The sequence below is a fragment of the Strix aluco genome, chromosome 8, assembly GCF_031877795.1.
Source record: "Strix aluco isolate bStrAlu1 chromosome 8, bStrAlu1.hap1, whole genome shotgun sequence".
In the NCBI taxonomy this organism is placed as follows: domain Eukaryota; kingdom Metazoa; phylum Chordata; class Aves; order Strigiformes; family Strigidae; genus Strix; species Strix aluco.
This window is the reverse complement of record NC_133938.1, coordinates 12,769,746-12,782,502: the sequence shown is the minus strand read 5'-3', so window position 1 is coordinate 12,782,502 and position 12,757 is coordinate 12,769,746. Positions and strand designations below refer to the sequence as shown.

At 41.5% G+C, this 12,757-nt stretch overlaps 1 protein-coding gene across 15 annotated transcripts in view; it reads left to right on the top strand.

Annotated features, from left to right (window-relative positions):
• Window positions 1-12,757, top strand: part of PTPRF (protein tyrosine phosphatase receptor type F) — a 391,093-nt gene that overhangs the window by 131,757 nt on the left and 246,579 nt on the right. For all 15 annotated transcript variants that reach the window (XM_074832274.1, XM_074832288.1, XM_074832283.1 and 12 more), the window contains exon 3: window positions 3,322-3,483. In XM_074832274.1, the coding sequence (XP_074688375.1) occupies window positions 3,399-3,483 (85 nt within the window). In that variant the 5' untranslated portion in view covers window positions 3,322-3,398. The remainder of the gene's footprint in view (window positions 1-3,321; window positions 3,484-12,757) is intronic.

Genomic DNA, 12,757 nt, shown 5'->3' with positions numbered 1-12,757 from the left:
GTTGTGAGATGCTGGCCAAAGCAGTGAGATTAAAGGAGGCCTTCAAATGAAGGGACTCAAGGTTGTATGGTGCACAGGAGGGCATTACAGATGCAAGAGAGAGCAGCATGAAGTTGTTGGGGCAAAAGACACTAAGAGTCTTAAGAGCATTAGTTGGTTGGTTGCTGTTGGACTTGATTTTTACCAAAGCAATATTGACTCAGTATCTGTTTAGCTCATTATCAAAATCTACCAACGTTATTTGGTTTGTAGCTCCTTTCTGTCTTAGGCTACCTTTCTGCCCTTGGAAAGAAAGCCTTTAGCATTGATTCAAGATGGCTGTTCAGTACTGTCAGACTGACACTGGTCTTCTGAGGGTTAACTGAGCTTCAGCTAACACCCTGTCACCTTGCTTTGAATATTGGGTTGTCTTGTTGGGAGAAACCGCGCCGCTTCTAAAAATGGGAGAGCTGAACCACTGGGAGAGGTTTTTTCATATTTTCAATTTCAAAAGAGAATGACAGCTACTGAGATTTATAAAATTTTAAAACATTCCAATTTAAAGGGCTTTAAATATTGAATGCAGACAACTTTTCCATAGGCAGAGCAACCACAGAAAGAGGAAGCAGCAAAGTTTGATCCTGTTAAGGGCCAAAGGTACTCTATTAACTTTGGAGGGACAGACAACAGCTTTGCATAAGAAAATCTGACTTTTCTACCAGATGGTAAATTATTATAGAGCACTAAACAGTCGCAAAAAGATCAAGCCTATAAAGCATCTGGTAGAGTAACTGACAATTCATCAGTTTTGCATGATGCACGTTGTATGTATCTCATGGGCTTGAGAGGAAAGTTATAAATCTGTCAAGCTTGAAACTGGAGAGAAACTTGATCACATTTGCTGCAAGAAGAAAGAAATTGAGAGACAAACCTATTCTTTAGCTGATGTTCCTGAGAGTTATTCCTGAATGAGGGCTGTGGAGGTGCCATTCACATGACTTCTGAGCAATCTGCACTCAAGATACACAATTAGATCAGGCACTTCTGTTGTTAATGGAAGTGAATGAAAGAGGAAAAAATCTCTGGATACTGTTCATCCCCAATCTGGTATGATACGTACCTAAGATGTTTTCAGCACCACCTGTAAAGCTTGTTTTCTGTCCTAATCTGAGAGAGTTTGACACACTTCATTAGTTTTGAGACAGTAATTTCAACCCTTGGCGTTCTAGCCCCCACCCCCACCCCAAAGAGTAGCCTCTTAAGACGCTGGCTGTTGTTGAGACAGATGTAATGCTGCTTAAAGTGTGCTTCAGTGGGTTTACTTCTCTGGGCTGTACAAATTAGCACTGTACATGCAGAATTTAGAGACAATAATCTTCACTCTTAATCCAGGCACTTCTTTCCATTCCCATGTGGACCATATCTGGAGAACTGGCTAACACTGGGCAAACTGTTTGGGGACTAAACAGAGTTTCCCACTGGAATAGGGCTTATGCAGCTATAAAGTTACAACTATCTGTATCTGTCTCTGCGGTATAAGACATGTTAACGGTGCTTTTAGTAATTCTTTGGCGAGAGATGAATGAGGATATGGAGGTTGGAGAGCAACAAAGAGAACTGAGTGTGTGGCTGGTACGAAGAGCCTCTTTTACAGTATTCAGAATCTTGCTGCTGAGCTTACTTGGATTTATGCTTTCTCATTGAGATAATAAAAGCAGGATGAGATGATCAGTATTCTCTCTGCATCTAGGTTAGAACTAGGTTATTTTGTAAAGTATTTTCAGATGTCTTGGCTGTAGAAGACATTGCATAAATAAAGATTTCTCTGTGTTGTGTGATACAACGTGTGAAAAGATTTACTGTGCAAATACAGTAACAGAATGGAGAAGAATCATGATCTGCTGTTTGTTAGTACGATGCAATGTAAATATTTGCTTAGGTAGATTCTCTTGAGATTTCTTGCATATTTCCCTCAGCACTGTCATTGCTGGTGTTCTTTGAGCACTGTGTTTTTGTCAGAAGTAAACATGTTCGTAACATGTGATACTTCTCCATCAAAACCTCAGTGGTTCTCAAAAAAACCCCCACCAAAATCAACAAAAACCCGTGAGACTTCCTCTTGCAAAACACCATCAAAATGCAAAAATACCTCTGTTAGATCAGTCTTGAACGTGTTTTTGAAATGTCTGCCGAAATGATTAAGAGTGGTGGGTCGTGCCATGTACAGCCTGTGCACTTGCAGATACTTTGTTTCAGGGATACTCACAAGGACCACTCAGGCTGGCATCTGCCAGCATGAGATTTTTTCACTATTAATGCTGTGTTGCCAACTTTAGGTAACACTTGCAACTTTAGTGAAGGAGAATCTCATCAACTTTTGAATGACTCTTGAGCTTTCATTGAGGTGCCCAGCACTGAAGGAGTGAGCCCCCGTCCCTGCAGAGCCTTGTTGCTTTGAGGGAATGGGGCTTGCTAGCTCCTTTAAAATCTGTCTTAACAGGCAGACCTTGGACTTTTAGGTGAAAGTAAAATGAGTATATTCTCATGAAAAGAAAAAAGAAGGCAGATACACAGAAACTACATCCTTTTAAAATACTTGCCTTTTTTGGTTGGGTTTCAAGGAATTTTCTGTATTTCTATATGCAAGCAGATGCCCAAGTTAAAGCCAATTTCCAAGATAACTTGCTTTGTTTTGGAGAAGGAATATCCAATCCTCAATCCTTTTAGACAGTACTCCTCTGCATTTTTGAGAGGTAGAAGCTTAGGTGTTTGCTCTGTGTAAAGCTTTTCTCTATAGACACTTTTCTTAATAACCTTCTACTGTGACTCTGCTAGCCCCGTGAACTGATTCAGTTCAGCTTCTCTTTCTCCTGCTTGGTCCCGTTGAGACTTGTCTGGTGTACACCAGTCCAGCTGGATGGGCCAAGCTATGCTTAACATGTAGTTGGCTGCAAACCACCCTACATATGCAATCAAGCATGTCTCTGTTGGGCAGATGGATGAGGAAGTTAGATGAGCTTAAGACTATTTCTTGTACTGTAGCATGTAACTTCAGAACTACTTGTTGTGAATAAGAACGACTAAAGGATGTTTTAATAGGCCATAATAGAGGCTGGACATGAAGATGAACTTGGAGATGGGCATGCATTTATGCCTTATGACCCCTGAAAACAGCTTATTAGATTTGGGGACATCAATGTGCAGCTCTACTGCTCAAGCAGGAAAGATACTTAAATTTCACTTTAAAGGTATCTCTGTCTTTACAGGGTAGTTTGGTATATTGGCAGTTAATCTGTGTGTCATATTTGATCATTTTCCTTTTCTTCCTCTCTTGGTTTGCAGGAGTAAGTCTGTGTCTGTAACACTGGATGTGCTGACTGCTTGCCTCAGACTGAAGAGGACTTGTGCTACTTTGGAATATGGTGCCTAACTTCTGCGTTCCAGTACTCACTGTGCCAGCAGCCATCCTCTGCTGTTTGATGCTGCCTTTAGCAGGAGCAGACAGTAAGTAACATTCAGTTTTGGCAAGCTTGAATACCTTGCAAAATTTCTTTCAACAAATATTAAACCTTGGTTTGTACTGGAAACACTGAGGACTAAAGGATAACATCCCCCCGCCCTTTATTTTTCCATGTGCGCAGCGCAGATAAACAGTATGTATGTGAAGGGGCGCAAGTAGAACTAAGAAGACTGACAAAATTTATTCAAGTGCAGGAGGAGTTTCTGTAGTAGCTGCAAGATCAAAACCTGACAATTTGATTTCTAACATGTACAGATGAGTAAAGAAGATTGGGGGCGGAGGAAGAAAGAACTATTGGGGTCACAGTAATCCCTGTTACTTTATTTTTCTTGTTCCTTTACCAGCTCTTGTAATTTGTGCAATACTGAGATGTCTCTCCTGAGTCAGCAGGTGGTTGAGAGCTGTTGGGGAAAGGATGCAAGTTTTTACCTTCTGGTGTAGCTCTCCTGTATTTCAGTCGAACGTTTCCTTGTGGTTGTGCTTTAAGCTGTTGTGTCCATGCCTGTTGTCCTGACGGTTGTGCCGCTGTGACTGGCTTTGATTAGCCCCATCCAGACTGAAACAGGAGAAAGCTGTGCAAAAACCACTGCTCTGGACAGACAAGAGGAGCGAAACATGGCTGATGGTGGACTACTGAAAATACCTTAAAGTAGGAATTTCCCATCAAGTGAGTTAGGTGGAGTGCAGGAAACCTTGTGGGTTCTTTGCATGGTCTTGGTTTTCATAATTTGTGCGTATTGCTAGACTATCCCCAAGTATTTGTGCAGCCTCTCTCCCCTGTTTTTTACCAGTAATCAGTTTTTCAGTGTCCAAATGTTTGCACATTCGTTGCAGACTGGCAGTTGTGAATGCTTCATGCCTTTAAAAGCACCCAGGGCTCCTGGGATGTTCAACTTGGAGCAGAGTGGTGACTGTGGTGTACTTCCTGAGCTGCCACCAACCATCTGCTTCTCACTCCAGCTTTAGTCACAGGGCTTGTAATTAAGATGTAATTTTGTGGAAGTTGAAGGAGATCTTGATAAATGTTGGTAGGAGCCTGGCTGAATGGAGAAAACAGACTGGGGGTCCTAAATGTCCTTGCCTAAACAGGAGAGAGTAAATTTGGAGAAGCTGGAGGGAAGAATGAATAGAGGATGTGAAGAAAGATACGAATTTGCAAGTCACTAGGGATCACTTCTGCAGGCAGTGACTTAGCATGTAGTCTGTGTAAGTCTGAGCTGCCCAGTTAAACTGGGGGCAGCAGCTGTCTCCTTCCTCAGCTTCTTCCCTAGCTGCTGGTGCTGCTGGAAGATGCTTATTCAGATCACTTCATGTCTACACATTGTAGCCCATTTTGGAGTCTGGCACAGAGAAGTATTATGTTTAATGTTTGGAGGTGTATAAAAATTCCCTGAGGTTCCTTATTTTTATCCTGGCCCCTGCAAAGGAGAGAAGCATCACTCCATCAGGTATGCAGAAGCTGGTGGAGGTTGAGATGTCCTAGGACAGTTCTTGGCCTGAGGATAACTTACAGTAGACATGGTTTACTAATTTTGTGGAATACTTGCACATGTTTAAATTTAATGAAATTGGCCCTATTTCACTGGCCCAGATCCAAATATTGGTGTCTCAGATGTGGAACGCTTCTGTGTTGAGAAGCAAGCATATCTGTATATATGCCTTTTTCTCTGGCACAGACTGACTCTGAATTACTTTTTCCTAATCTGGAAGGCAGATCTGGAGGACAAACGACCTTTCAACCACCACAGCCACCACGGATTAACTGAGGGTTTCCTAGAATGGAAAGTGTTGTTCTGTGTATTTTAACAATTTACAGCTTTTCTATTGTCTTACCCCAATGAATCTTGCCATCGACGCTGTGGCAGGGAGGTGTATGAAAGGGCCTGCTCTGTGCCTCCACGGGGGGGAAAAAATCATCCCCAAACCTTGCATATTTCATGTCCTGCCATCAGTGATGCAGATGGGCAGGATACTGGTTCAGGAAAGCAGTGAAGGCAAGGGGAAGGTATGGTAATATATACACACTGGAGCTTACTGCAAAAGCTAGAGAGGGATGCTATGTTAAAGGAGCACCCTGTATTCACCCTCTTCAGTTTTTTGGTCCCTTAAGCATCCTGTTGGCTCCAGTCAAAGACCGTTTATTTACATGGATTCCTGATGTAATATGACTGTTCCTGAGACTTCACTGTGATTTTTTTCCTTCTCCCCATTGCTGCTTGGAGGAGTGAAGGGATGGGTAGGATCCATATCTGCAGAACATTCATACATTTCCCCATTTAAAAGCAATGTGATAATGGGGGAAGGGTTATTCCTGGAATTCCTGGAGTTAGTCCCCAAAATCACTTTTTATAGGCTCAGTGAGGATTGAGGGCAGGGAAGGAGGGCTGGGGATAGGCTGTGCTGCATCCCTGGCATCAGGCTGCCCTGTGACTTGCGGCCAGGTGCTTAGGGAGCACCCACAACCAGGGCTTCCCTACCTTCCCTGCTTGCGCTTCGGAGCTGCTGTTGTCGCAACACATTTCAGCGTCACTGCTGTAGCTTCCTGACAATTAGGCAGCTGGCAGATAGCTAGATGTTAACGCCTGAGATAAAACAGATTGAATACGTATTGCCTAGCGGAATTAGCACCAGGCGTGCGCTGCAATGCCTCTTCTGGAATTGAGTTCACAGGAGCTATGAACATTGTCAGCGCTGAGGAATTGAAGGGGCATCCAAAGGTTAAATATGTGGCAGTGTGTCAGAAAAAGAGGGGCTTGCTGGGAGCCTCCCTGCCAGCAGGATGGGAGTGGTGGTTTCCCAGCTGCTCTGGTGGGGTACTGGAAGGAGAAGGTGAGCAGGAAGGGGCATGTGGCATGAACAGTGGATACAGAAGTGCTAATTTGGCAGAAAGCACTTTCAAATCCTCCCCGGCTTTTACAGACTGCAGTAAGAAATTATTAAATTTTCTCTGTGATCTGACTGTGTTTCTGTCAGGGTGACCCTAATTCCATTAGAGCAGCTCGGAGCTGATTCAGGATGGCTGTCTTACACTTTCTCCCTCATCTTGCTTGTGTTTTTTTTGTGCACTCTGTGCTTCCCTGTCTGTCAGCTTTTGATTGTGCATGGGAAAAATGGCTTTGCAGATTTCATTTAATGTTCAGTTCAATTGTCATCTAAAAGATGCTCTTTTCAAGCTTTTGGAAAGATGTCATTTACTCTAATAAAATAAAAAACAACAAAAAAAATCCTCTCTCAAAACAAAATGCAGAGAAAACAGGAAAAAATCAATACTGTCATCAGAAATGATCAGCAATGTGTTTCATTGTTGGCTTGGATTTTTAAAAATTAGGCTCGGTTTTTGAAGTCCTGGGCACAGCCTCCATTAGCCAAAGGAAGAGACTAGGTGACCCATCCAAAGTCTTTTCTAGCCAAAAAATATCTTGGTTCCTTTTGCACAGAATTTCAAAGGGCTTAAGGAAGAAAACCACTTCAAAAGTGACCTTGTAGAAGGAAAGAACTAAGGCAGTATTAGGCCAACTACCTGTGAAGTGATACATGGTAAACAAACAATTTACACCTTTTGATTTCTAAAGATAGAGCAAACTTGGCTTTTGTTTGAGGGAGTGGAGGAAGCTTGTGGCAGTGAGCTGAGTCTGGTGACAACAGGTCTGTGGCTCTTACCACCTCTGGTGAGCAAGGACCCTGTCTGAAGTGTCTCAAGGCTGCCCTGCCCCTTATAAGAGACAGTTGCCTTATATCCGAAAGGTATGCATGTTGTACAGATATTTTATTCTTCAATCAACCATATTTCTTGGACACTAATTGGATTGAGGAGACACATTAAAAGAGAAAATAGGAAGGTGAGATGTTGATACTTGTGAAGGCTGGGAAAGGGAAGAGTACCGATGGCTTTCTGGACATGCAGCTGCAGACGAACTCTGTTTTACCAGGGATTTTGCATTGCCACTGAAGTGCTGTCCAGAGGTTTTGGACAGAAGAGCTCTGGAGCATTTGTTACAGCACTTGGTTCCCCTTGTGCCTCAGCTCTGCTGTCTGCTGTTACTGTTTTGTGTTCCTGGGACCTGGGAGTAGCGTGACAAGTTTTGAATCCCCGATTCAGCTCTACCTGCTTTGCTTCATAACCTGAATGACACCTCAACAACAGCTCAGCTCCAGATACAGCTGCTCTGGGCCACCCTGTGGGACAGACTTGCTGTTGTGGACATCTGGAAAACAGCCACTTTGCGGAGCTGGACAGCAGGGTCCCATCCCAAAAGCTGGACTTGAAACTTCTCCGCTGCTGCCTCACATCTGTTTCTGTTTCCTGGTTTCTTGTTTGCATGCCTGTCCCCAAACACAGTATGTAGTGATTATGTGTAATTGGTATGATCAGATCCAGGTATTGCAGCACAGGTAAATACTAATTTTCTGCAATTCTGCCTTGACTAGGTTGACAAATTCCATCAGTGAAAAGAACATGTAAAATATCGTTTAGGAAGACCCCTGTACCTGAGGCATTGGGGTTGCATCATTAAGGAACAGGTTGAAATATTAAGCACAGTTATTATGCAGCTTTATTTTTGGTGTCCTTACTCATTTTATATATATATATTTAGGTATAAATGGATTCTGCACTTTTCTGTAAAATATCTAAATGCTTCCTGCTTGTAACTGAATGTTGCAGACATCAAGGTGGGAGGGATGCTCTGAGAGCAAACACCCTGTATAGACAACAGATATCTTTCTGCATTTATAGCCATGCATGCCCCTTTTAGCCCAAGCACTTGCAGGAGTTGTGAATTTGTTTAGGTAGCTACCTACAACAGATCACAGTATTGTCATTTGTCTATTTATTTATTGATAAAGCCAACATCATTCATCAGTCAACATCAGCTGCTAGGTCAAAGGTCTGCCTAGCCCCAATCCCTTATCCAGCAATGGTCAGTACAAAGACCTGCAGAGGATGTAAGAACAGCATAAATACATAGTGCAGTTATTCCTTCCCAGTGTCATCTTTTAGCCTTCAGTGAGTGGTGGCTCCAGAGCCCAGAGAAGTGGTGGTGTAACTTCAGACAAGCTCACTCTGGGTTTTGCTGTCGGCCAGCTCTGAGCGTGTTGTCAGTCTTCAGGGACATCCTGGGGCCAACAGTTTGCATGAAGACCACAGTATAGGCTCTGACTTGTGCCTCTATGCATGACTTTTTGTTTATCCCACTTACTGCTGTTCTGCAGGGCTAGGCAATCTCACTTGCTGTTTGCATCTTTCAGACTTGGCTGTGTAGCCAGAGTTACTCTCTTGCCTTCACAAGGGAGTTCCTGTGTTTAAGTGTCCATGTAAGTTATCCAGCACAGCCGTAAATGTTGAAGGGCTGACATATTTAATACACGTTCTTTGAGGGAGAGTGTGCTTATTGGCTTGGTGATAGAGAAAAACAGTAAAAACTACCTGCTTAAAATTTTATCTTCAGTGTAGATTCATAGATTTCAAGGCCAGAAATCAGATCAGTGTAGTCTTCTACTCTGACCTGCATAGCACAGGCTGTATAATTTCAGCTAGTAATTTCTGCATCTGCTTTTAACAGCTGTGGATGAGCTAGCACGTAGCTTTTAGGAGGCTATCAAACCACGATTTGAAGACTAAATGGTAGAGATTTTACCCGTCTCCTATGTGATCTGTAAAAATGGCAAGTAATCATTACTTCTACAAATCTGTATTTATTTCAGGCTTCGTTTATGCATTTTTGGGGTTCAGACACTGGGTGTTGTAACCTGTGTCAGCTAGGCTGGAGACTCCTGATATTTAATGCAATCTCCCTGAGAAGCAAGTTAGACTGCAGGAGTTAGACAAGCTGACAATTTGTCCTTTTTGTTGTAGAAAAATGAGTTGGTCTTGATTTTTCTGATCAGAGACAATTTTTATAGTTCTTCACGAATCTTCCAGACTTTTCAGTATGTTTTTTTAAAGTCAAGGGACCAGGACCAAGAAGGGAAGTGGCCGCATCTTGCACTGGCACTTTAGCCCTTTTACCCATAGCGTTGAGCTGGGACCACAGTCCTCCGCAATGACCCTTGAATCCGTTTCTGGGCCTCTAATTCCCAGGATGCAAACTCCTATTTTATTAGTGTGACTTGGGCTTTTGCTCATTAATATTTGCCCTTAAGTACATTAAAATGCATTTTGCTGGATCCCAGCTCATCCAGTCATCCAAGTAATTCACTACAGGTAATCTGCCCTTGCTGTTATTAGCTGACCACCAATATTGGTAAAACTTACCCTTTACTTTCCAAATCTAGTTGCAGGTTACTTGCATTTATTCCCAGATGTTAATCAGTTATGACTATTTGCAGAGGCCGCTATGAGTATTTTAAGGAGATATTTAAAATATCCTATAGCAGTGATGGTAACATTCTTTGCAGATGGGAGTGCCAGAAAACTGATAAAATAATATGGTCTGTCATGCTACTGCTTGCTAGTAGCAGTACTGACGTCAGATGGGGAAAAAAGCATGAGGTCTGCTGGAGCTTTCAGTGTTTTAGCTGAGCAGTTGTAAAAAGCAATGAAGTGGTAATAGGGATGCTTTTTTTGTTTCTTTGATTATCTGTTTGTTATATTGGTGCTTCAGAACGATACTGTAATATAAGATGATCAAGCTCATTTTTGTGAACAACCAAGAGTATGAAATTTGTTTGTTCAAAATGTTAGTCAATCTTTCTTGATGGTGAACATGTTGGGTTTAAAAACGAGGAAGAAAAAAGCATCTGTTCGTGGATGCTTTTTCTCTAGTAAGATGTCTGTCTTTATGTATCAGTAGCTGAAAAGCAGTGGTGTACTTTTAATTGAATGCTGTATTTAGCCACTTGTGAGAATCAGTGCTTTGTCTATGTCAAAGACAACTCTCATTTAGTTTGTTGGTGTGAAAACACCGTAGGGTGCTTACTGAAAGTTTTAAGTCATAGAAGTGTCTTTTGCCTTGCACACTTTACTGACATACAATTACTGAATTAAACCAAAGCACATTTTAGAGTGGACAGTGGCTTTACATTTCTATATGAATCGTAGCCTGCAATGCTAGGTCTTGCTTTGAATGTCAGTTACATTTAGGCTTTCTCTGATGTATCACAACATTAAGCCTTCACAAAAAAAAGGCACTCACATGGTATTAAAAAGAAATAATTACAGAATATATTCCATTTCATGTAGTATAGACTGGAATGAACTTGCAGTCCTACTGTGCTTTTCAGATGGCCTTTCATTGCACATATTATTTCCATTTTTTTTTCAGTAATTAACAATACAACTTTCAGGAATATGTTTTGTAAAATTGGATTGAAACATGTAGATTGTACCTGGTTGAAACCTAAAGCAAATGGAAATGCCACTGTTTTTCAACAGAGGTTTGTGGCACCAAGGGTGACCATTCTCAGCTGGTGCTCTGGATGAAGTCAGCATGTCAAGAAGAGGCTTGGACTTGGTTTGTCTCTGCTACATGCGGTTATTGAACCGATACTGGGTTCTCTGGAAGTAGCCATGGTCTCATAGAAAGAACCATAATCAGTCCACTGTTGGTGCTGGCTAATGCTGCAAATTTAAAAGGAAGATTGCACTTAAGGAATTCTTCTTGCATGCTTTTGTGTTTTTATAAAAAATTATTATAAATTCTGTCTACATGTGATGACTTTGTTGGTTCACCTCAAAGGTGAGTCATAAAAGCCCTTGCAATTTAATTGCCACACAGGGAGAAGACAATGACTCTTGAGCCTCTGTATTTAGATATCAGAGTGCAGTACACCTACGTGTTTTCTTTGGATTTATTTTTAGCCAAATTCACTTTAACTGTTAGGCAACTGTTGTGTTATTTCCATTAAAAGTTGCTTTGAAAAAGGGGTTTTCAAGAGGCCATGAAATATTCAGCAGCTTTACTCATGTAGTTCTTTTGCCCCTGAAAAACTCCATTTGTAATAACCATTTTAAGTTTTGGCATTAGCACAACTGTGCCTGGCAGGTAGGACTGTTCGTTTTCACCTGCTTGTCAAACCCAGTTGGTGGCTTGTGCAGATGGGAGAGTGAGCGTGTCACCAAGCTCTTGCTTTTATTGTGGAGGCATATGTAAGGCAGAGATGGCGCTTCCTTGGTTTTTAAACTTGAAACTGAAGTTCTCTCTTTTGACTTAAATGTGAGAATTGACATGCATTCGTTTCAGAAAGGATTTCGATCTTTGTATTTGGAAAAAACACAGCTTGTAAGTGAGGAGGCTATAGGTATATTGTACTTATACAGTGTTTAGTTTACAAGAAGGAAGATCTTTGCAAGACTGAATGATGAGTGGTGAAATGCTGAAAACAGTTAAAACACTGATGTGATGAAGATGGCTGTGTATTTTAATCCTATTTAGCATCAAACAGAAGCTTTCACTGAAAGTTTCAGGATACAGGAAAACCCATAGAGAAGTAAACTTAGCTTGTGCATTATCCACACTTGATTTATAGGGCATTTAATAAATGGGGTGGAGGGGGTATGCTAGCAGGGGGAATCAGTAAAATTTGAAGAGGAAAACAGAGAAAATACTTCCATATTTTCATGTAAAGGATTGGGATGCCTTGCTCCTAGCACCATGTTCTCATTCTTGGCATGCTGACTACAGAGAGTTTAGTATGGCTCTTGGGAGGATGGTGAGGGTAGTTCAAGAGCTGGAAAGGCTCCCTTTACTCCTTTTTGGTGTCCTGACTGTTGACTTGTCATTTATACATGCTGTATACAGACTTCCAACATACTTTTTTGTGCTCCATTACAGTTTATCAAGGGTTACACAAAGTTCTTTAGTTATAACCTGTTGTTTTCAGCTTTTTATCACTTTGTTTCATGGCTGAAATGTGCCCTGCTCGATCTTTAGACAAAATTCAAGTTGGGGGGCTGTATTTTATGAGTTGGACATTTGTTTTTTGGATCTTTCTGCAAAAAATATCTTTGGATGCTCTTAAAAACGAAGAGAGTGGAAAAATACTTCTGTACCCTGTAAAACAAACTGTGGTGTTATTCATGTCTCAAGTCTAAAATGTCTGTGAAAACATATGACATTGCTACAGATGTGCTTCAGCAGTCAAGAGAAAAATGGAATTTGATTTGTAGAAGTGAGTGACCCATAGAAAAATAAGCTGCTGAATAATATAAGGGGGATTTCATGCTAAATCATTAAGTGCATATGAGTAAAGGATGCTGTCTGAGTTTGTGTGTAATAAATTGCCCATATATTCATTCTGTGAGTGTAGCCAGAGCTGCTC